At 33.5% G+C, this 22,623-nt stretch overlaps 4 protein-coding genes across 5 annotated transcripts; 2 read left to right on the top strand and 2 right to left on the bottom strand.

The window, feature by feature from the left end:
- The first annotated feature begins 431 nt into the window (after positions 1–431).
- LOC101896999 (nucleoside diphosphate kinase) lies at positions 432–1,427 on the top strand. Its single transcript, XM_005185281.4, has 2 exons — positions 432–663; positions 909–1,427. Exons 1-2 carry the CDS (start codon positions 490–492, stop codon positions 1,239–1,241), a joined length of 507 nt encoding a protein of 168 aa, XP_005185338.1. The 5' UTR covers positions 432–489; the 3' UTR covers positions 1,242–1,427.
- Positions 1,428–2,242: 815 nt separating this feature from the next.
- On the bottom strand, positions 2,243–3,161 carry LOC105261421 (uncharacterized). The gene is made up of 2 exons (XM_011294970.3): positions 2,509–3,161; positions 2,243–2,447 (listed from the first exon to the last, which is right to left on the bottom strand). Exons 1-2 carry the CDS (start codon positions 3,159–3,161, stop codon positions 2,333–2,335), a joined length of 768 nt encoding a protein of 255 aa, XP_011293272.2. The 3' UTR covers positions 2,243–2,332.
- LOC101896712 (tubulin-specific chaperone A) lies at positions 3,127–4,394 on the bottom strand. Its single transcript, XM_011294971.3, has 3 exons — positions 4,234–4,394; positions 3,956–4,171; positions 3,127–3,409 (listed from the first exon to the last, which is right to left on the bottom strand). The coding sequence occupies exons 2-3, from the start codon at positions 4,162–4,164 to the stop codon at positions 3,283–3,285; spliced, it is 336 nt and encodes a 111-aa protein (XP_011293273.2). The 5' UTR covers positions 4,165–4,171; positions 4,234–4,394; the 3' UTR covers positions 3,127–3,282.
- Positions 4,395–7,723: 3,329 nt separating this feature from the next.
- LOC101896532 (elongation factor 1-alpha 2) lies at positions 7,724–22,322 on the top strand. 2 transcript variants are annotated; one of them, XM_020037391.2, is made up of 5 exons: positions 7,724–7,849; positions 14,981–15,067; positions 19,134–20,073; positions 20,391–20,596; positions 20,655–22,322. In XM_020037391.2, exons 3-5 carry the CDS (start codon positions 19,251–19,253, stop codon positions 21,012–21,014), a joined length of 1,389 nt encoding a protein of 462 aa, XP_019892950.1. In that variant the 5' UTR covers positions 7,724–7,849; positions 14,981–15,067; positions 19,134–19,250; the 3' UTR covers positions 21,015–22,322. The 2 variants fall into 2 exon arrangements, with proteins under 2 accessions (XP_019892950.1, XP_019892951.1); XM_020037392.2 differs by lacking the exon at positions 7,724–7,849 and adding an exon at positions 14,624–14,739.
- The last annotated feature ends 301 nt before the right edge of the window (positions 22,323–22,623 follow it).

Here is a 22,623-nt window from a genome sequence, read left to right as displayed (position 1 = left end):
TCTTCAAACTCTTCTTTTCTTTCATAAAAGCAACTGTGGAATATAGGTAGTCGCGTCGACACAGCTGCTGGGACAATGAACTGTCAAACCAATTTTGGAATTGAAAATGTTGAATGAAAAATTATTTTAATTTGCAAAAATTTTTGAAAAACGCGAATTATAATAGCCTCCTTCTAACTTAGAATAAGAAAACATATAAAAATCTACTTATATTTTAAAAAACATTTCAATTTTTTTGACATATCAATGCTCCCAAGCGTTGATGCATCTACCTGTATTCTTCTGCCATGGTACCTAGCATATATTATCATTCACAATCATTTTACGTGGTATTTGCAGACAACCACCCCATTTTGTTTTTCCCACCGGCACGGCGCCATTCACAATTAAGCAAATATGGCAAAATTTAGCACGTCATCGCTGAATGCGACGTCATTATTGAGTACCGGCGACGTCGACGCAACTAGAAGCAAGTTGAAATTTTTGTTCATGATCGCATCGCTTCTAGCATTCTTCTCGTTGATTTCAAGCGCAATGGCAGGCAATACGGAACGTACTTTTATCATGGTTAAGCCCGATGGTGTCCAACGTGGCCTCGTTGGAAAAATCATCGAACGTTTTGAACAAAAGGGCTTCAAGTTGGTTGCCATGAAGTTCATGTGGGTAAGTTACGCCTCCCCTGCGTTTATCTTTATTAATCTAATTAGGAATAAAAGAAAATGTTTTAATTGCGCTGTGTGATATAACCTTGGCTAGCCAGCCACTTTGTAAAAATGAGTGGTGCTGCCACAACAAAAATGTTAGGTTATGTGTGCAAAATTTCTTTTGTTCTAAACATGTGTGAACTGTTTAACAAACAAGTGAAAGGTAACATATTTGTTTTTTTTTTGTTGTTGTTGTAATTTTAGGCCTCCAAGGAATTGTTGGAGAAACACTATGCCGATTTGTCTGCTCGTCCCTTCTTCCCCGGTTTGGTCAACTACATGAGCTCCGGCCCTGTGGTTCCCATGGTGTGGGAGGGTTTGAATGTTGTCAAGACCGGCCGTCAAATGTTGGGTGCCACCAACCCCGCTGACTCCATGCCCGGCACCATCCGTGGTGATTTCTGTATCCAAGTTGGCCGCAACATCATCCACGGTTCCGATGCCGTTGAATCTGCCAACAAGGAAATTGCCTTGTGGTTCAAAGAAGAAGAACTTGTCAACTGGAAACCAGCTGCCGTTGACTGGGTTTATGAATAAACTATAAACAACAGCATTAATACATTCGCTGCTGCAATTGTGCGATGGTCTGTTTGAAATGGACTCCCAAAGCGATTGCAGGCATTTTCTGTGTTTAGTTTATAAGAAACAAAAAATGTTCTCAATGATTCCATGAAAACAAGAGATAACTTAAAATATACTTATAAAGAAAGAACAAAAAATAAACTGGTTTTTTCGTTGATTTAAATATAGAAATTATTCGAAGGCATACACACTTATGTAGGTTATAGCAACACCTCTTGTTATAGACATTCATGCTGTACTATAGAGGTGTGATTGATGTTGGACAAAATAACTTGGGGACATAGTATGCTAAGGAATTTGCTTGCTTATCTATTGACATGTGGTGTGATTGGTCATCAAACATTTATATCTGAAATTATTTTATTTTGGCACCTGCGAATCGTTTGACATTTAAGTGTGGGGAAAGGGGATTAAATTTAACATCAAAAATTGTCAGCACGCAATAATTGAATTTTCTTGAAGGTCATTTGTTTTCTTTATCAATAACTATTCTACTTGTACATGTTCACCTCCTCGCACAGTCTTGTACTATCAAGGGATTAGAGAAGAAATAAATATGGTGCCATAGGGCATGTAAGATGTTTGTTTACATACGGCTTTTCTACAATTGGCTTTTACAACTTGTTATAACACATTTATAAACGTAAATTTATTTTTCTTTTTACAGATTTTAGTTTTTATTGGACCTTTTGGTCTTTGGAAATGCCATACACTTGCCAGCCATAGAGTCTCCTGAGATCTTTTAAACAAACTTCCCTTAGTCATCTATTTGACGCCCATAGATCCTCTAAACGGTTATTTATAAAAACTCCTTCCCTATCGACTATGATATTCGTCCATAGACTATAGGCGAGTACATCTTACTTTATTAAGATTCAATTATCTCCTTGGCTGCCTTGTTATATTATAAGGTTTCCTTGAGCGTCTGCATGCATTGAATAAATACAACAACTTGATGACTCTTTGTGTAGTTTTGCAATGCTTAACTATATTTAAAATCGAAAATAACATTCAGAACAAAAGCAAACAATAACTACTCTTTAACACTAGCTTTTCTCCAGGTATTCAGCCCAATTGGGGTTGGGATCTTTCGGTGGCATAACCCATCCGATAGGTATTGACGTGCCATAATCATTATCGATATATGAATCCCAGATGTGCCTATAAGAAAAGAGAATAAAATTTAAATTACAACACAAACTATTTATTCACTGAAACCGACCTTTTTCTTAGAAAGTATTTAATACTGGAATGACCCTCGAAATAGGTTTTCTCTGACATGCCAAAAAGAACACGATTCCATTGCACTTCTACTTGCCGCTCTGTATTCGATTGGTCATTTTGTTTTTCTTGTAACAACGAATTCCAGACAAATTTTAAATATTGTAATTTACTGGCAAATTCCCGTGTCTTGGAGGGATCTTGGCAACGGGCCAAGTGTAATTGTTCCAATAGCTCAAAAGTTTTTAGAAAACGTTGGCATTCGTGCAGACTTTTTAAATGAGTGTGAGATTTTTGTTTATGTTGAACTGAGGATGTGGATGGTTTATTACTTTGGCTTACTGATGGTTTGATATCACTAATCTCCCAATTATCTGGACTTTCTTGTTCTCTCATCTTTGCCTGCCATTGTTTCTTTTTAAGCTTTTTGCGTTGTCGTTTTCTTTGTAGTTTCCGAATGTTTGCGGCACATTTTTCCAAAGGCTCTTTTTCAAGTTTTCGCAGAAGTTCTTCTGTTTCACTTGTTATGGCTGCGAGATTTTGACAGTGTTCCCCTTCGTTTGGTGCTTGTTCTAATAGTTTTATATTTTCTATGACTTTTTTAAGTTCCAGTTTAACCTGAGTTGTGCAATTGTTTGATTTATTAGAAGACATGTTTTAGGTTCTTTTTCTTTTTGCATTGATTAGTAAATGCTAATGTAATAAAAAAAGTTAAAATATAAATGCTTAAATAATCCTTAAAGGCTGAGATTTAAATGGAATTGTGTGAACGTAGTTATGACTTGCTTAGGACTTCTTTTGCTTCGGCTAAGACCTGTGATGCAGTTTGATATTCCTTTGATTCTTCCAGTTCTTTTTCATCTTCTAAGAACTTTTCCAAAAGTTCAACTTGTTCCTTTAATCTGAAAAGGTATGGGAAAATTGAAGTTTTTTTAAATTTATTTTTCACATAACCAGTAAAAGCATTATTCTGACACTCGTGTGGTTTGAATAATACTAAAAAAGGCAGGTAATACTAGTATTTATGAATTCGTCAAATATGTATGAAAATATGACTCATAGCTGAACTACAAGCCAAAATAGTACCTCCAATAAAAACATTTAATGCTAAAACAGATATGGGCTCATTTGGATAGTTCTCATAACCCTCAACTAATAGTCTAATTTACGAATCTCCATGACACACAAGCCACTGTGACTGAATCTCAAATGTTTGCCAATATTGAAAGCCTAATTATTATTTATTGTGCCGCAATGGTTAATACGATCGATTGAGTTTCATATTAAAGAATATCTTTAATATAGTTTTCAATTGATCGTATTAACCATTGCGGCACAATAAATAATAATTAAAAGTCTCAATATTGGCAAACATTTCAGATTCAGTCAACTGTGACTCCTAGTCATCTCCACCAATTAAAATAAGTGAACACGTCTCTCCTTCTTACCTTCTCAATGCATCCGGTATCATCATAAGACACTCCTGTATAACTTCCTCCTGTTTCTTCAAAACATGCTCATCAGCTCCTTCGTTCTTAAACTTCTCCAAACGATTACGTTCTGTTGTAATCTCTCGTTCATAGACGGTTCTTTCCTTGGTCAAACGCTTGACAACACCCGTTTTAATGGTTAACTGTCTGAGACGTGGATCTGCCATGATTATACTAAATGTCAATGTTATTACATTATTTGTGTCTTAAATATATAGATTTTGTATAAAAATTACCTTTTCTTTGTTAAATTATTGCTTTTTTTCGTTGTTTTCCCAACAGTTCGGTTTTCCTTTGTGGCCAAGGAAAAAAATTGAAGTTAAGCTGTTGAAACTCAAATGTTGTTGCTCTTTTGTAAACGCGGAGAGTGACTCATTTGATTTGTCAATGGCCGGTTTATTTTTAGGGTTGCCAAGCGACAACATTTAGGAATGTTAATTTATAGGGAATCAGACACTAGACATTTCATGAATGAGAGGACGATTATATGTGGGAGATGGGAAAAGCATTGCACAATTACTTAAACCAATCATGCAAAATGACAAAATTTTATATGTTTTTACAATCTTCTTTTATATTTTGTACATGTTGTGGAACAAGATATTGGAAAAAAACTACATGGGAATTTATATTAAATTTTTAAATTCCAAAATTGTTTTGACAGTTCATTGTCCCAGCAGTTGTGTCCATGCGACTTTCTGTACTCTTCTACCATAGAAATTAATTAGAATTCTTCAAAAAATCTCTAAGTTCACATATCATTCAACTTTGTTATTTTATTTTCATCAGATGTTTGGTAGCGTTATATGCGATGACTTACGCCAGTCAGAAAAGCCGTTTATGTACTCTCACCTTAAAGGAACAAAGGAAAAATGGCTTTCTTCTTATCTTAAGGCACTATCCATGGTAAAATTAAAAAGGTAAAGTCATTTCAAATAAGAGTTTCCATTTCTACATTTTCTGTAATTTATCTTGTCAATTTTCACTGAACAAAAACAGGTTTCCACCTCCGATTTCTGTGTATACAATGGATTTATAAATATAAATTTTGACAATAAGATGTTGTCAAATGAATAATTTTGAAAAATTGTAAACATATGATTGCATAGCTTTACCTTCTTAATTCTACCGTGGTACTAGCAGACGATAAAGGGCTAAGTACATAAGAAGCTTGAAGTCATGGCTAGGCATATTAATGTCAAATTATAATGGAAAACCACGGCTGGATTTTAGTTTTAGTGCGGCTCTGTAATCCCTTTGTGAAATGTCACAAAATATGCCTAGCCATGACTTCAAGCTTCTTAAGCTGGAAATACATAAAGCGCTTATCTGGCTGGCTTCTTCGGAAATGAACAAAGGAGCCCAGGGCCAAAATCGAACTCAGTCAACCTAAAACTCCTTTGTTCATCTACGAAGAAGCCAGCCGATGACTTAAGCGAGCCAAATATGCACTTTATGTATTTCCAGTCTTAAGTCAGCCAAATATGCTCTTTATGTATTTCCAGCCTTATGTACTTAGCCCTTAAGGGCCATGGCAGAAGAATACAGGTAGATGCATCAACGCTTGGGAGCTTTGATATGTCAAACAATTTTAAATGTTTTTCAAATATAAGTAGATTTTTATATGTATTCTTATACGAGGTCATTCGGAGGTTATTATAATTCTTGTTTTCAACAATTTTTACAAATTTAAATAATTTTTCATTCAACATTTTCAATTCCAAAATTGGTTTAACAGTTCATTGTCCCAGAAGCTGTGTCGATGCGTCTTCCTATATTATTCTACCATGATAAGGGCTATACACATGGTACAATAAGGAGGCAGAACAGCTTAGTGAAACTACAGAAATACAGCCCTGAGGCTAAGCCCTCTTTCTGTCAGATTCTTTCAAAATTATATGCAACAAGTTGTTTTAATTTTTTCATATTTTTCTCATTTTTAAAATGAGTTGAATAGCGCGAAAAATGAATGAAAAATATGTAATCAGCTGGCAGCTCTACCTTACCTTTTTATTGTACCATGGTTTTACATATGTGCTGCCACTATTAGTTGTGCCTGGTTACCCTAAAATTTGTAACAATTGTTTCAAATCGTTAACCCGAAAGTTCTGCAAAAGAAAGCAGTCGGAGAGAGAAATTTTGACAGTTCTTCAGTGAAAGTTTGTAAATTCTTCCTAGACAAATTTCTTCTTGCAATCACTTGCAACTCCTCTTCTTCTCTTCCATCGACATTCAATCAGATGTTTTCTATTGTTTGTTTATTTGTTTTTGTGCTTTCAATAAATATTTTTTTCAAAAAAATATTTTTTTTTTTTTGGAATTAGCAAGACTAATTGTTTTTGGAGAACAACTTTACAAAATGTGAAAACTTAAATAGTAATATGTAATAAGAAAATAAAAGACTATTTCCAAAATTTTTAGACAAACGCCATTAGGATTCCGGGGAACACATCAAATCAATCTGTTTATTAATAAAACTTGTAAAATTGGTTGTGCTTCCTATCTTTTAATTCTTTTAATGGGGAAAAATTGGCTGGTTTTGACGAATCAGCTGATTGGTTGCAAGTTTCTGCTGGAATACCGTCGGTTTACTTTTCGCATTTTCCTTGCAAAAGAGAATAAAACTACCTTACACTCTCAGAAAGATGTTGCTGGACAGTTCCTGCAGGAAAAGTAACCAGACACACCTTTTATTATCCATGTGTATGTCAAGATTGTAATACTTTATGGATGACTTTTTACCGACAACAAACAAATAAATCTTTTAATTAAATTATGTGTTTCCGATGAAAATAGGGTTCATTGTGATCGAAAAAGTATATATGTGCATGTGTCACACGATGTGTAGCGCTTCAACATATGGAAAATTTGATACTACAAATGTAAAAACATATCGCCTCATAGTGCCTTTATAACCCCATTTATAAACATTGATATGTCAAAAATTTTTAACATTTTTTTCAAATATAAGTAGATTAATATAGATAGTAGATTATAATAGATATACGACAACAATTGTTATAATTTTTACTTTTATTTTTACAAATTTGAATAATTTTTCTTTCAAAATTTTTAATTTTAAAATGGTTTTGACAGTTCATTGTATTCTTTTACCATGATTTATCTCCATTGTTAACTGCCGTTTACATTTACTGCTGTCCTGTCTTCTGTAAACGTGCGTATATGTTATTTTACAAAATTGACTGTTATAAATATACGTTACACTTTTAATTTAAATTTTGTAAAGTTTTTCAAAGTCTCGCCTAACGACAAATGCAATGGCAAAATGCATTCCATTGTAGTTTTTGTAAAATGTTTGCTGTTGCTCACGATTGACAATTTCATTTGGCACTTCCAATGGATGGGTAAGCGCAAAGAAATTATCCCACTTACACTTAGGCCAAAAAGGGCCAGAGCTTTTTTTAAATGTCTGAATTTAAGTATAGTGCACTCGTTCATTTCATGGGTTGTTGCTACTGCTGCTGCTGCATACATTGACACCGTCGTTGAATGGCATATGGGAGACAAATAGATTATTGATGTTAGTGGCCACCACTTGTGCCTTTTTGTCATCCACACCGAATGCCATCCCAACCCGCCGGCCCACTGCACACACCCCACCAGTGTATTACACTTACATGTGTATGCGGATGACGATGTCACAGACTGTGGGTATGATGCGCTTTCCAGCGCATGTGCATCTTGGGCATTGTGAAAATCGGCCTTTCCGTTTCTGTGCTCGAGGTAAGTGGTACGCAAAAATTTGCATCTCTCATAAAATCGTAAAAAATTCTAAAGAAATTGCAAACATCTATTCTAAAACGTAGTAAAATAACTCGAAACTTTTAAGTGGTAAGTAATTTATTGAAATATTTTTTTCAAATCGGCTGTGGTTTTTTTTAAATTAAATGGAAGTGAAAAAAATGTGTATTAGAAAGTGCATGTCTATATGATACATATAATATATATCGATATATATATATATGATGAAATGCCAAATGCAGGTACTTACCGGCCGGTGTGAAAAATGTGAATCTTTTCTTTTTTGCAAATTGCTAAAAAAATAATTAAAAGATATACAATTTTGGTTGGTATTTTATTTTTAAAGTCAAGAATACTGAATTTTCATTTAAAAATAATTTCCTTAAAAAAGGTTTAGATGTGTCACGATTTCGTAATTCAATATGGCGACATGTGGCAAAAAATATATGCTGACTATGTGCGCCTACTTATCTAACCGGAAATAAGTGAGTCTATTTTTTTCATTTCAATTATGAATGAAATGTTGTGAAATTCCCCGATTCTTTAGATTAAAAAAAATAAAAATCAATATTCAAAGTTGATAAAGTCCAGGAATAATTTCTATATTGGACCTCTTTGGAAAAAGTATGTATGTATAACATTTTTTCCATTGCGGAAGCTCAGAATCTTTTCAACTGAAATTTCAAGAGGGTCTCGAAATAATATCTATGGTTCGAATTTCGTACACGAAATATCTTACATTTATAGGAACTATTTTCATAAGTGGGTTAAACATCATTAAACATGTTTGTAGGTAGTATCCCAGATTGTGTCTACCTAATTAAAAATGTATGAATAATTGCTAGCCGAGTAAGGTACTTGACACTTTGGCAAAATATGAGGAAATGGAAAGTCTTAGAAACCTAGCACCTCATTTTATAATGTCCCATTTTAAAAGTCACATGATTTGTTTAACATATTTTCAATAGAAGTAAAGAATTAGAATCACCCATTATCATGATTAAATTGATTTACGAAAATATACGTTAAATAGAATAATTGTCATGCTAAGATTTATGTATTTATATTATCAAAGTACATTCTGTTCCTTTTTAACGAGCTATTAAAGTTTGTTAATCAATTTTTCCGTCTCTGAAAAATTGGAAAAAGACTAAAGGAGTGTGGGTCCAAAATCGATCTAAGTCAACCTAAAACTCCTTTGTTACTCCACGAAGAAGCCAGCCGTTGGCTTAATTAAACCAGTCAAAAAAGCGTTTAAGATGAGAATACATAAAACACTTTTTTGACTGGCTTATGCTAGGAACACAATTGGAGTGAACGACGAATTTTTTCGCGGCGTATGTTCGTCGTCAAAAATAAAACACATATGTGTATATGGAAGTGCACACAATCACGGCATCGGCGAAAATTTCGTCGGTCGCCGCGAACTCAATTAGCTTTATTTCTATTTCATACGCCGGCGACCGGCGAACAAAACAGTACAAGGTGGCCATACTTGTACGAATTTTATGTGTTTTAGTAAATAAAGTTACTTTTTACTTTAAAATTTGTTATGGTCACTCTACTATCTGTTACTCGTATAAAAAAAAAACATAATTAATTTGTTTATTTATTTGTGTACTTGCGCCTGAGTGCAGATGGATATCAGTGAATTTATAATAGAGAAGATGGACATAAGTGAATTATAATAGAGAACGTAAAGAATTATGTGTTCTTGTATAATTCATTGTAGTCAACAAATGACCAAAAGTAAACAACTTCATCAGCTGTTTTATAATTTCGTCGGTATTGTGTTCCATACGACGAATTTTCGCGGCTCATTTTGTCGCCGCGTAGGGCGAAATTCGTCGTTCGCTCCAATTGTGTTCCTAGCATTAAGTTATCGGAGTTTAGGTTGACTTAGATCGATTTTGTCCTCACGCTCCTTTGTTCTTTTCCGAAGAAGCCAGCCGATGACTTAAGCCAGTCAAAAAAGCGTTTTATGTATTCTCGTCATTAATGTATTCTCACATTATGCTAGGAACACAATTGGAGCGAACGACGAATTTCGCCCTACGCGGCGACAAAATGAGCCGCGAAAATTCGTCGTATGGAACACAATACCGACGAAATTAAAAAACAGCTGATGAAGTTGTTTACTTTTTGCTCATTTGTTGACTACAATGAATTATACAAGAACACATAATTCTTTACGTTCTCTATTATAATTTCACTTATGTCCATCTTCTCTATTATAAATTCACTGATATCCATCTTCACTCAGGCGCAAGTACACAAATAAATAAACAAATTAATTATGTTTTTTTTATACGAGTAACAGATAGTAGAGTGACCATAACAAATTTTAAAGTAAAAAGTAACTTTATTTACTAAAACACATAAAATTCGTACAAGTATGGCCACCTTGTACTGTTTTGTTCGCCGGTCGCCGGCGTATGAAATAGAAATAAAGCTAATTGAGTTCGCGGCGACCGACGAAATTTTCGCCGGTGCCGTGATTGTGTGCACTTCCATATACACATATGTGTTTTATTTTTGACGACGAACATACGCCGCGAAAAAATTCGTCGTTCGCTCCAATTGTGTTCCTAGCATTAATTGTCTGAGATAATTGTCAATTCCATGGATTAAAGCATTATCAGACGGAATGGTTTTACTACATATGTGCTGTCACATTTATTATTAATGTGTATTTCCGTGTGTATGTAAAAATTGTCATTTTGCATATGACTCACAATTCTTGCTATCACACACTTACATATGTTTTTTTTTTATTTTCTTTGATATATTCATGGTAAAACTAAGAAGGTAAAGTCATTTCAAATAAGCATTCCCATCTCTGCATTTTCTGTAACATACCTTGTCAAATTTCAATGCATAGAAAATAGGTTTCCATCTCTGATTTGTGTGACTAAAATGGATTTAAAAACATACATTTCGACAATGAGATATTGTCAAATAAATAATTTTGAAAAAATTGTAAAATATGAAAGCATGACTTGACCTTCTTAATTCTACCATGGATATATTGTATTGTCTAAGAAATGATAGTACTTTATAGATGACTTTTTACTGCAAATTTAATTTTCTATATTTTCACACAACAAACAAACAACATTTTTTTATTAAATTATATTTTTCCGATAAAAATAGGGCTCGCTGTGATCGAAAAGAGCGTATGTACTTTACTCATGTATTTCAAAAGTCATGAAATGTCATCCATGTACCACACGATATGTGCAAGTTCTACATATGCGAAATTTGACACTACGTATATAAAAATCTATCGTCTGATAGAGCCATAATGTTTATGTATAGAATACGTTTACATTTAATAATTTCATTTTTTTCTGTTGTATAAATTGAAAAAATCTGGATTTAGTATACAAGACGACACAAAAGTAATCCTCCTATCAGAAAATGCTATAAATTTGACGATTGGCCCCTAATGTCTTAATTTCAGCCCAAACTGTCTTAATTACAGCCAAAAACGTCTTAATTCCAGCCAACATCTGTCAAATACAAAACAAAATACACTATTTTGTTACATTTTTAAGTCGTCTGAAAATCATCAAAAAATCTACAAACGACATTGTTATCATGGTAGAACTAAGAAGGTACAGCCATGTAATCATATGCTAACATTTTTTTCAAATTTATACATTTGACAACATCTCATTGTTAAAATCTATATTCATAAATCCATTGTATACACACAAAATCAAAACTGTTTTTAATGCCTCAAAATTTAAAAAGGAAAATGCAGAGCTTGGAATTCTACTTTGAAATGAGGTTACTTTTATTTTATTGTACTATGCTTGCTATTTTATATTCATCAGCTTTTTGACAGCTTCATTATTGTTTCATACTTTTTCAACTATTTTTTCTGTTAGAACATATAACAATAATTTTTGACAGCTTGGTCTTTTGCTGTACGAAAACTGAACTATTATTAGCCAAAATATAATATTTTTATTCCTCCTTAAAGATAGGCGGATGATAAATGTACGGTTGGATAAAAATTTACATTAGACATTTTAATTCTCAATTCCCAAGCGATCTATAACATCGAACAAAAATATTACCTCGCTTTACTCATAATATAAATTCCCATTAGATGTCAGATTGAAGAGCGTTTAATGATCATCCCTCCATATGACCACATGTTTTAAAAAAAAAGATTTTTTTATATCGTCCTTGAAATTGGGTCAAAGATCTCTTTAATAAAATATAAAAATTTGCACATGTTACAACAAATTTCAAAACTTATATTTTAAGTCTTGGTGTGGAGAGGCGGTGCAGGTTGTTGTTTTGATTAACACATGTTTATTTTGCGAGTTTTACACATAAATGCAAATTGCAATACGGTTGCCGTGTACAACAGCTGCAGTGAAGATGTCGAATTTATGTTACAAATGAAATGAAACGAGTTTCCTTGTAAGCAAAGTAAATTCAGTGTGATGAAGGTCGTATGAAAATGAGGGTAATTATAAAGTTCAACTAAAGAATTAAAATTGAAAAACCCTGAGTTATTCTAATGTTGATTCTTAATTTAGAGTACATATACATACAATATCGATTTAACCCTGATAATCAATTAATCACAATGAATTCGACTATAGAAAACATGAATTGAATTTATCGTGATTGGACCATTATCCGGGTTATCCTGGATAGAGATTATCCCGGATAGAGGTTATCCCGGATAGAGATTTAGTATGTAAACTTACTTTTACCAATGCGTTTGTAAATTAACGTTTCATTTCAAACATTTTGAGTGAAACGATTAAAGCAAAGTATATAAACAATCGTTTGCAAAAAATTGCCTTCAACCAGAGTTGAATTTTACCATTGAGTACAATTTGTGACTGTATACAATTTGTCAATGACAGATATAATTATATACTTGATACAATTACAAAGGTAATTTCATGCGATAACATATGATGTCCTTCATTATCAAATTTATATTTTCGTAGTTCTTCCTTAAATATTGGCGTACAGCTGCAATAAATTTACATATATCTCACACCAAATATTTAGCCAATTCCATGCCTTTTAGAGGGTATAAACGTCAAAAAAGAATATAATTTAAAACAGAAAACTGAAACATTAGCCACATTTACGACATTGTCAGTTAAAGATTTCATTTTACCTATGGTAAAATTAAGAAGGTAAAATCATTTCAAATAAACATTCCCATCATTGCATTTTCTGTAATTTAGCTCGTCAAATTTCACTGCATGGAAATCAGGTTCCCATCTCTGATTTGTGAATGTTCAATGGAATTATAAATATACATTTTGACAATGAGATGATGTTAAATGAATAATTTTGAAAAAAAAAAATTGTATACATATGATTGCATGACTTTACCCTCTTATTTCTACCATGTTTTTACCATAGAAGCTTTATAGCAGATATTATGAAGATGCCAACTTTTCCAGATGGTTATTCAGGGTTATGATCTTTATGACATGAGCTAACAGCACTGAGAAAGTTTCCTTTAGATGAAGGGTTTAAAATCTTTATTTTTACAATTTTAAGCTAAAGACAAGCTAAATATATTTTATATGGAACATATAATTGTTTTTGTGTCCCAAGGAACGCCGAAAATATTATTTTTTATTTTGGTAAAATATTTTGTAAGTTTTATTTGAAAAGTGACAAGGTCGAGTTCGTCAGAAGAGGGTTACCTTATTCGATTTAGCAAATGAGTCTACCTCTTTTGTTTTATTCACGCTATAGATTTTTCTTATAAATTTGTTGTTTGACTTACTAAATTGTGTGGAATTTAGCCGTCAAATTCCATTGACGTATACGTAATGGAATTGACAGTTGAAATCCACTTGATTTAGTAAATCTAAATCTACTTTTAGTCATTGCCACTAACTTGCGTTCCATCCTTATATACACTTTTAAAATTAAATTCCGAAAAAAAAAAAAAACAATTCTAAAGCCATATGAAACAACAAGGAACAGTACCAACACAATGGGGAAACTATGCTGTTACTATGTCAAGAATAGACCGTTAATAAAAGCCAAGGAAAAAAGGAAATTTCATCCAGTGAGGAGGGCTGTTGTGTGTTTTGGTGACACAACAGAGTGAGTGGTCGTCGTGTGGCGAACAATCCCAAACGGTTTGTGTTAAGGCAATGCGCAAATGAGTGCATGCATTATGGGAGTGCAAAAAATGTTGTCTTTAATGGCATTTCCAAGCATGGACCTAACTGCACCCTAAATAAAGTACAGCAAAAAGAGAGCTACCCGGAAACGTGTGTGAGAGAGAGAGAGAGCAATTTTCAACTAAGGGAAAGAAACAACTTTGTGCATCGGCTTTGCCGACGACGAATAACGAATGTGCTTTGGTCGTGCATCATTATGGAAATTGATTTTTCCGTCTTTGCAAACTACTTGCTTTCTGCCGGTAGCCACAGCAAACACATGGCCAATTTTCTTCGAGGTATTGAATGAGTGAGGGAGCTTGAGAAAAACGAGAACATGACGATTAACACGAAGTTATTGCTCTTAAGAACTCTTCTTTCGGTTTTCCAATGCACATGCCAACATATACCGGCCTCATTCATGACACCGGTCTGCTGCAAGGATGAGCCCTTTTCGTTCTTCCTTCTCTTGCATGAGTTTGCTGGTTACTTTTTTTTGTTGGGGGGAAAGGGGATCTGAGCCATGCAGCAATGCAAATGGTTGGTGGTGTTGCTCTCTCGTTTTTGGGGATAAAATAGAGAGTTTTCCCTCCAACAGTCGCACAAACACACATACATATAAACAATTATTGATTTCCCGTATAGAGAAAAATCACGAACACCGCTAGACTTTAACGAGGAAAAAGCCAACAAAAATTTTGAACATTTCCAATTCAGACAGACTTACGGAAACACAAAGAATCTCCCAATAGCAGCAAACGGCAGCAGTATAAAGTGCACAAATATTATTTTTTTAATTAAAAAAATATAGAAACGGTAATAATTGTTATTATTTTTTAATAAAATAATTATTTAAATTAAAGGAAAATTGTGAAAATATTTAAATTTAAATTAACAAAGTAATTTTTTAAACCCACTTAAGAAAATAGTTATGCCAAAGTGAATTTGCAATTTCTTTTGTTTTTAATTAATTTATATTTAAAAAAATCAAGTTTTGTTTTAATTACTGTATTGTAAATTACATAAGTGTCTCCATCTATTTTATATATATTTCCAGTGCTTTTGGTGACTAGTTTCTTGGGTATACCAGCAAATAACGGTTAATTGTGCTACTTTTCTTTGTAATAAGCGGCATATAAAAAGTGTAAGTATTTTCTCTAACCCTTCCCCAAATGCATGATTTGAATATCTATAACAAGTGCAGACAATTACACATACATACACACAACATACATATACAGTAATATATACATACATATAAATTTATAAAATAACGGTACACTCATAGCCGTATTCGGCTTTGTGATATATTTTCTAAGGAGATGAGGTTATGTTGAGACACTACTTCTTTCTCACATTTCAAATTGTCATTTTATCAGACATAAAATGTGAGGTTATGTGGGATTTAAGTTTTTCAGATTTAAAAAAGAAGAGTAAATTAACAAGGAAAAAAAATGATGGCTTCCATAACTGTTAATCCAACATGGTTTTTGTTAATGCAAACCGGAAATAACAAAAAACAGGTGGAGTGACATGTTCATTTATGTTTCTGGTGGGGCTTATGGCCACACATCAAACTAGCTCATTGGCAATGGCTCAGATGAACGAAGAAGAAATTCTAATAAGATGTAAAAGAAAAACAGTTGATTATTTGAAAACTGTTAGACAATGATGGTAAATTGTTAAAGAAATAGGAAATATCAGAAAACATGGGATCACAGGGAAATATAATTAAAGGTTTACATAAAATGTGAGGTTATGTGGGATTAAAGTTTTTCATATATTTAAAAAAGAAGGGGATATTAATACAAAAAAATGATGGATTCTTTGTATAACTGTTAACGCAAACCGGAAATAACAAAAACGGGTGGAGTGACATGTTCATTTATGTTTTTAGTGGGATTTCGGGCCACACATCAAACTTGCTCATTGACAATGGCTCAGATGAACGAAGAAGACATTCTTATAAGATGTAACCGAAGAAACAATTGATTATTTGAAAACTGTTAGGCAATGATGGTAAATTGTTAATGAAATAGGAAATATCCGAAAACGTGCGATCACAGGAAAATATAATTTAAGGTTTACATAAAATGTGAGGTTATGTGGGGTTAAAGTTTTTCATATATTTAAAAAAGAAGAGGATATTAACACGAATAAAATGATGGATTCTTTGATCGAAGAGGAATTTATAATAAGATGTAACCGAAAAAACAATTGATTATTTGAAAACTGTAAGGCAATGATGGTAAATTGTTAATGAAATAGGAAATATCTGAAAATGTGGTATCACAGGAAAATATAATTTAAGGTTGACTGACAAAGAAAGTAGATCATAAATGCTCTGTTCCAGAACCTGCAAGAATTTAGTAGTTTTGAAATTTGTTCCGATATCCTAAAAGAAAAATCGATTGTCGTAGTAAAACCTTTTACATTCTTGCAGTTCTGGAACATACCAAAAGTCAGCTCAAGAAAAAAACTGTTTTTTTTAGCCATCTTCAACAGTAAAGGTGTGAGTACATAAGAAGCTTGGCATCATGGCTAGGCATATTGATGTCGAATTATAAAGAAAATTGACGGCAAGATTCGAATGATATGTGATATGATATGTCACAAAATATGCCATGCGAAGACTCTCACCTATGGAAAGTTTAAACCTGTCCTAAAAATTTTGATAGCACTAAAAATGTACATTATGCATCGGAAACCTTTATTAGTTTCTCAATTTGTGTATCCATGTGTCGCTTTCATTCCTTATTAACCTTAGGGTCAAAATCGAACTAAGTCAATCTGAAACTCCTTTGTTCCTCTACGAAAGCCTGTCAAATAAGCGTTTTATGTATTCCCACCTTAAGTAGGGACATGTTAGTTATGGTCCACAACTAAAAATTGTCTGATATTTTCCAGTTCCCGCACTACAAAAACTTACAAAATGTTAACTTTTCTATAAAAACAACAATTTGTGCGTTCTCTTTAAAAACGTTTTACACCACGAATTTGGGCGAGAAAAGGTGGAAAGTCTGTCAAATAGCGAATTTGACATTTCATACAATTCAAGACCACGTGGTATCTGATGTTTCTAATAAGACGAAAGGGACAATTTTGTCGTCTGATTGAAATGCATCAGAAAAAAAGGGCAAACTCGCAAATCTTTCAACTTTTATTTTTGTCAGCTGTTTGAGAGCGTCAATATTTTCGAAATGATTTTCTATTCATTCTGTGAGAGCATATTACAACAATTTTTGACATTTCGCTTCCCACCTACGTTTACTCCTAAAAAAATGCAGGACCGAAACTTTTCTGTGTCTGACTTTGTCATAAAAAATTGACAACTTATTAATAGTGAACTTTAACCTTTACTTTTCCTAAAGTAGGCCATAGTTATTCCGTACTTCAGGAACGATTTTCGTTACCCATTTTCTTATTTGAATAGATACAATTGAATTCAGTAAAGTTTACGTTAAAGATAAAAGGAAGATGGTCTGACCCATGGTACAATGAAGAGAAGGTAGGTCAACTTTGAAAAAATTGCAAGTATAGAGGTCTACCTGTTTGGCTTGTAATGTCAGAATTAATATCAAAACAATAAAAAATTAAACAACTTGTTGCATTTATTTTGAATAAATAATTGAAAACCGCGAAAACTGAATGAAAGGTCAACACTTCTTTTCAAATCCAGGTTCTATATATCTCTAAAGGATTATTTCGCTACAAAAACTCTAGATTTTGTCGATGCATACGATGAAATAAACATTTTGAAAACATCCGAATTTGAATGTTTTCTGAACAATTTTTTTGTTATTGAAAAGAAAACACATACATAAATAAATAAAGATGACATATTAAGCCACATAAGAAAACACATACAAAAACAAATAAAGATGACATATTAAGCCAAGAAAATAAAGAAATTGAAATCATATGGTATCATAGCCCTACCTTGATATCATTGTACCATGGTCTGACCCATGGTACAATGATATCAAGGTAGGGCTATGATACCATATGATTTCAATTTTTTTATTTTCTTGGCTTAATATGTCATCTTTATTTGTTTTTGTATGTGTTTTCTTGTCAATAACAAAAAAATTGTTCAGAAAATATTCAAATTCGGGTGTTTTCAAAATGTTTATTTCATCGTATGCATCGACAAAATCTAGAGTTTTTGTAGCGAAATAATCCTTTAGAGATATATAGAACCTGGTTTTGAAAAGAAGTGTTGACCTTTCATTCAGTTTTCGCGGTTTTCAATTATTTATTCAAAATAAATGCAACAAGTTGTTTGATTTTGTTATTGTTTTGATACTATTTCTGACATTACAAGCCAAACAGGTAGACCTCTATACTTGCAATTTTTTCAAAGTTGACCTACCTTCTCTTCATTGTACCATGGTCTGACCGTTTGCTTATCGGATAGTTTATATTTAAATGAAACTTGTAATAAAGAACAAAAATTGATTAGTCCGAAAACATCATTTTTTATCTATTAAAAGGCTGTAATAACCGGCCAATATGACATTGCATTTTTCAAACTAGCTTTTATGGCCAAGTCTAATAGAATTTTTCTAAATACCATATTACAATCAACGATTCAATCATTTTATACTACGCAAAAAAAAAGAATAGAAATGATAGCAATGCTGGGCTTTATGTTTCAGAGCATCCAGTCTTAATATAACATCCCAAAAAATTGATATTCAGCCAAGCTTAAAAATGTTTTCAATAAAAAATTGCTGTTCTCTTCGCTTTTTTTCCTTCAAAAAAAGAAAGTAAGATGTATCGCATCATCCAATTAAAACAGTGGAATAAAGCATCTTTTTAAGAAAAATTCTACTCTTTAGGGTGATTCGAACATTTTATTCAGTCAGGTGGAATACAGTTCTCTTTGGGAAGAATGCTATTTAGCCACTTTTCAATTCGGCTTTTTTTGGAAAACTATTTTGGTTTCCCTTAAAGAAATTCTATTTAAATTTTAATTACCTAATGTGAAAACATTTTTTTGGGAAATCTATTCAGCCAACCTGAATACAGCTTTCTTTGGGAAGAGTTCTAAGTTGGATTTGTCATTGCAGGCAGTATATGGGTTTTAAAGAAACCAAACCAAAAACCAACCTTAGGAATAACGTTCATTTAACATTCACTAGTAAAAAATTAAATTAATTACTGAAACAGCCCTAATTTTCCTTTTCATTTATTTCTCCATTTTCCAGCATCTAGCGATACAATAGCTTCGTAAAGCAAATAGACCGACGGTAATTTCTTTTATTTTCATCATTTTTTGTGTTGAGTAAAACCGGAAATTCCCTCTACGACATCTACACTTCAACATGGGCAAGGAAAAGATTCATATTAACATCGTGGTCATTGGACATGTCGATTCGGGCAAGTCGACGACTACCGGTCATTTGATTTACAAGTGTGGCGGCATTGATAAGCGTACCATTGAAAAGTTCGAAAAGGAAGCCCAGGAAATGGGCAAGGGTTCCTTCAAGTATGCCTGGGTATTGGATAAGCTAAAGGCCGAACGTGAACGTGGTATTACCATTGATATTGCCCTGTGGAAGTTTGAGACACAAAAATACTATGTGACCATTATCGATGCCCCTGGACATCGTGATTTCATTAAGAACATGATTACCGGCACCTCGCAAGCCGATTGTGCTGTTTTGATTGTGGCTGCCGGTACCGGTGAATTTGAGGCTGGTATCTCGAAGAACGGGCAGACGCGTGAACATGCTCTGTTAGCCTTTACATTGGGTGTCAAACAATTGATTGTGGGTGTGAATAAAATGGACTCGACCGAGCCACCCTATAGCGAGGCACGTTATGAGGAAATCAAGAAGGAAGTTTCATCGTACATCAAGAAAATCGGCTACAATCCGGCCGGTGTTGCATTTGTACCCATATCCGGTTGGCATGGTGATAATATGTTGGAACCATCGGATAAAATGCCCTGGTTCAAGGGATGGACCGTGGAGCGTAAAGAGGGTAAAGTTGAGGGCAAGACTTTAATTGATGCCTTGGATGCTATTATGCCACCATCTCGTCCCACCGACAAGCCATTGCGTTTGCCATTGCAGGATGTCTATAAGATTGGTGGTATTGGTACAGTACCAGTGGGACGTGTTGAAACTGGTATCCTAAAACCAGGTAAGTTAATTTGAGAGTTAATAAAGTGGGTCGTCGGGTTTTGTGGGGGTAGATGAATAAAGGGAGGTGCTGCTTATTGTAGTGCCTTTTCTTTTATTTTTTATTTATTATTTCCTTTTTAATTATTTTCGTGTGTATGTGTGGCTGTGGGGTTTTTGTTTGGCAATTGGGGCGCCTCTTTGTATGTATCCACAGTAAATGCCATTCGGCGAGAGAGATTTGCCGAGAGAGAGAGGGAGAGAAAATGTGTTTGACGACTTCATATCCCTTGCATTTACAAAAGTTTTCTTTTTTTTTTTTGTTTTTTTTTTTCCTAGGCATGGTGGTCAATTTTGCCCCGGTTAATCTGGTTACTGAAGTCAAGTCGGTGGAAATGCATCATGAAGCTCTGTCCGAAGCTTTGCCCGGTGACAATGTAGGCTTTAACGTCAAGAACGTTTCGGTTAAGGAATTGCGCCGTGGTTATGTGGCTGGCGATTCTAAGAATTGCCCACCCAAGGGTGCTGCTGACTTTACAGCCCAGGTTGGTATTTGATGTGATATATTCCAGGACTAAATGTAATTGGAATTTCTCATTACAGGTTATTGTCCTCAATCATCCTGGCCAAATTGCCAATGGCTATACCCCGGTATTGGATTGCCATACAGCTCATATTGCTTGCAAATTTGCCGAGATCAAGGAGAAATGTGATCGTCGTACCGGCAAGACCACGGAAACCGATCCGAAGGCCATTAAGTCGGGTGATGCAGCCATTATTATGCTGGTACCCACCAAACCGTTGTGTGTGGAGAGTTTCCAAGAATTTCCACCATTGGGACGTTTTGCTGTACGCGATATGCGTCAAACTGTTGCTGTGGGTGTCATTAAATCGGTGACATTCAAAGAGACGACTTCGGGTAAAGTCACAAAAGCCGCTGAGAAGGCCCAAAAGAAGAAATAACTAGGGAGCAGCCAGAAGAAAATGCAACAATTTGTACAACAACAAGAACAACAGCAAAATGTTACACCACACCAAGAACAACAACCAGAAGATGAAAAACAATATCAATTTCTGCTCCCAAATGGATGGATGGCATATGAAGAAAACTCATTTAATAAGCATAAATATAAACCTAATATTAACAACAACAAAAAAAGCAACAGCAAAAAAATCATCATTAACAACAATAACAACATTAATAATATTATAAAAATTATTCAAACAACATTTAGTGATTATTACAACCACAACCAAAATAACAAAAACAACAACAACAATAAGTATCATTCAAAAATTACACTACACCAGCTACAGTCATCACAATTTATTCCACTGGATATTAAACACAAATTCCAAAAATACTCACCCACTACTACTACCACAACTGGCAGCCTTCAATATTTTCATAATCATTTTAGAAGCATAGAAAAGACATTACTTCCTAATAACAACAAACCTACAACAGCATCATCATCAGCATTCCTTGAATCCTATACACTTGGTTTACAGTCACTTTCACAATCACCCATCATGGCCATCATCATTATTACTCTCATCATCGTCATCAATCACATCGTCATTATTAAGAATTATGAAGATTTTACTAAAAATTTGGAAAGCATTTTAATACAACTTTTTATAGAGTTTTTCCTAATTTATTATAATTATTTGTATCTAAATTTACACAGACATCGTAAATCGTTTCGCAGGAAATCATTGGCTGCATCTTCATCGTCATCGTCGTCATCATCACCATTAACATCATTCTCTTGCCGCCGCACACAAGTTCTACCACAAGATCTCTCCTTGTTTTGTCATCATCATCGGATAATGCCAATTAATTGGGTTATTTTGAATGGCTTATAATCATGACTTACAATATGTTATCTCGTCTGGAATTCAATAACCAAAATTAACAGATGAGAAACACATTTTTGAAAACAAATGCCATACAAATATCACAGCATTCACTCATCATTTTTCATGTCATAACATCAAACGTTTTTTTTTTTTAATACCAAATCGAAATTTTTAACTTTTAATTTATTTGCTTAAAAAAATAACTTGAAAATTTAATTTTGCTTAGCAAAAAATGTGATTTGATTTAATCTGAAGAGGTATCCCTTTAAGGAATATATTGACAAAAAAAAAAGAACTAATACTTCTAAGGATTATTTTTCCCCGATGCGCAAGGAAATAAAATGAATTATGTGCATAATAAATATTTGAATAAAAAATGAAATGAAAAAGAATATGAATCCTTTTTTTTAACAAACCAATTGGCCAACTTAAGTTATTTTAATTAATAACATTATTTTTTTTTTTAAATACACCGCCACCACAACCACCCAAACCAAAAAACAACCAACAATAAACAAAATACATTTACACTTTTACACTCGTCGACTAAAGAAAACAAAAAACAACCACCCAATGCGGCTTGGCTTAAGCAGTTTGAACTATCTTGAAAACAAACAATGTTGGCTCAAAAAAACCCAAGAGATCTTCTGTCTTTCTTTTTTGTAATGAATGTGCAGGCTTTTAGAGAAACCTATTTTGGAGTATCCTC

The sequence above is a fragment of the Musca domestica genome, unplaced genomic scaffold, assembly GCF_030504385.1.
Source record: "Musca domestica strain aabys unplaced genomic scaffold, Musca_domestica.polishedcontigs.V.1.1 24, whole genome shotgun sequence".
In the NCBI taxonomy this organism is placed as follows: Eukaryota; Metazoa; Arthropoda; class Insecta; order Diptera; family Muscidae; genus Musca; species Musca domestica.
Note: the sequence above shows the minus strand (reverse complement) of the source record. Positions and strands in the feature narration are given on the sequence as shown.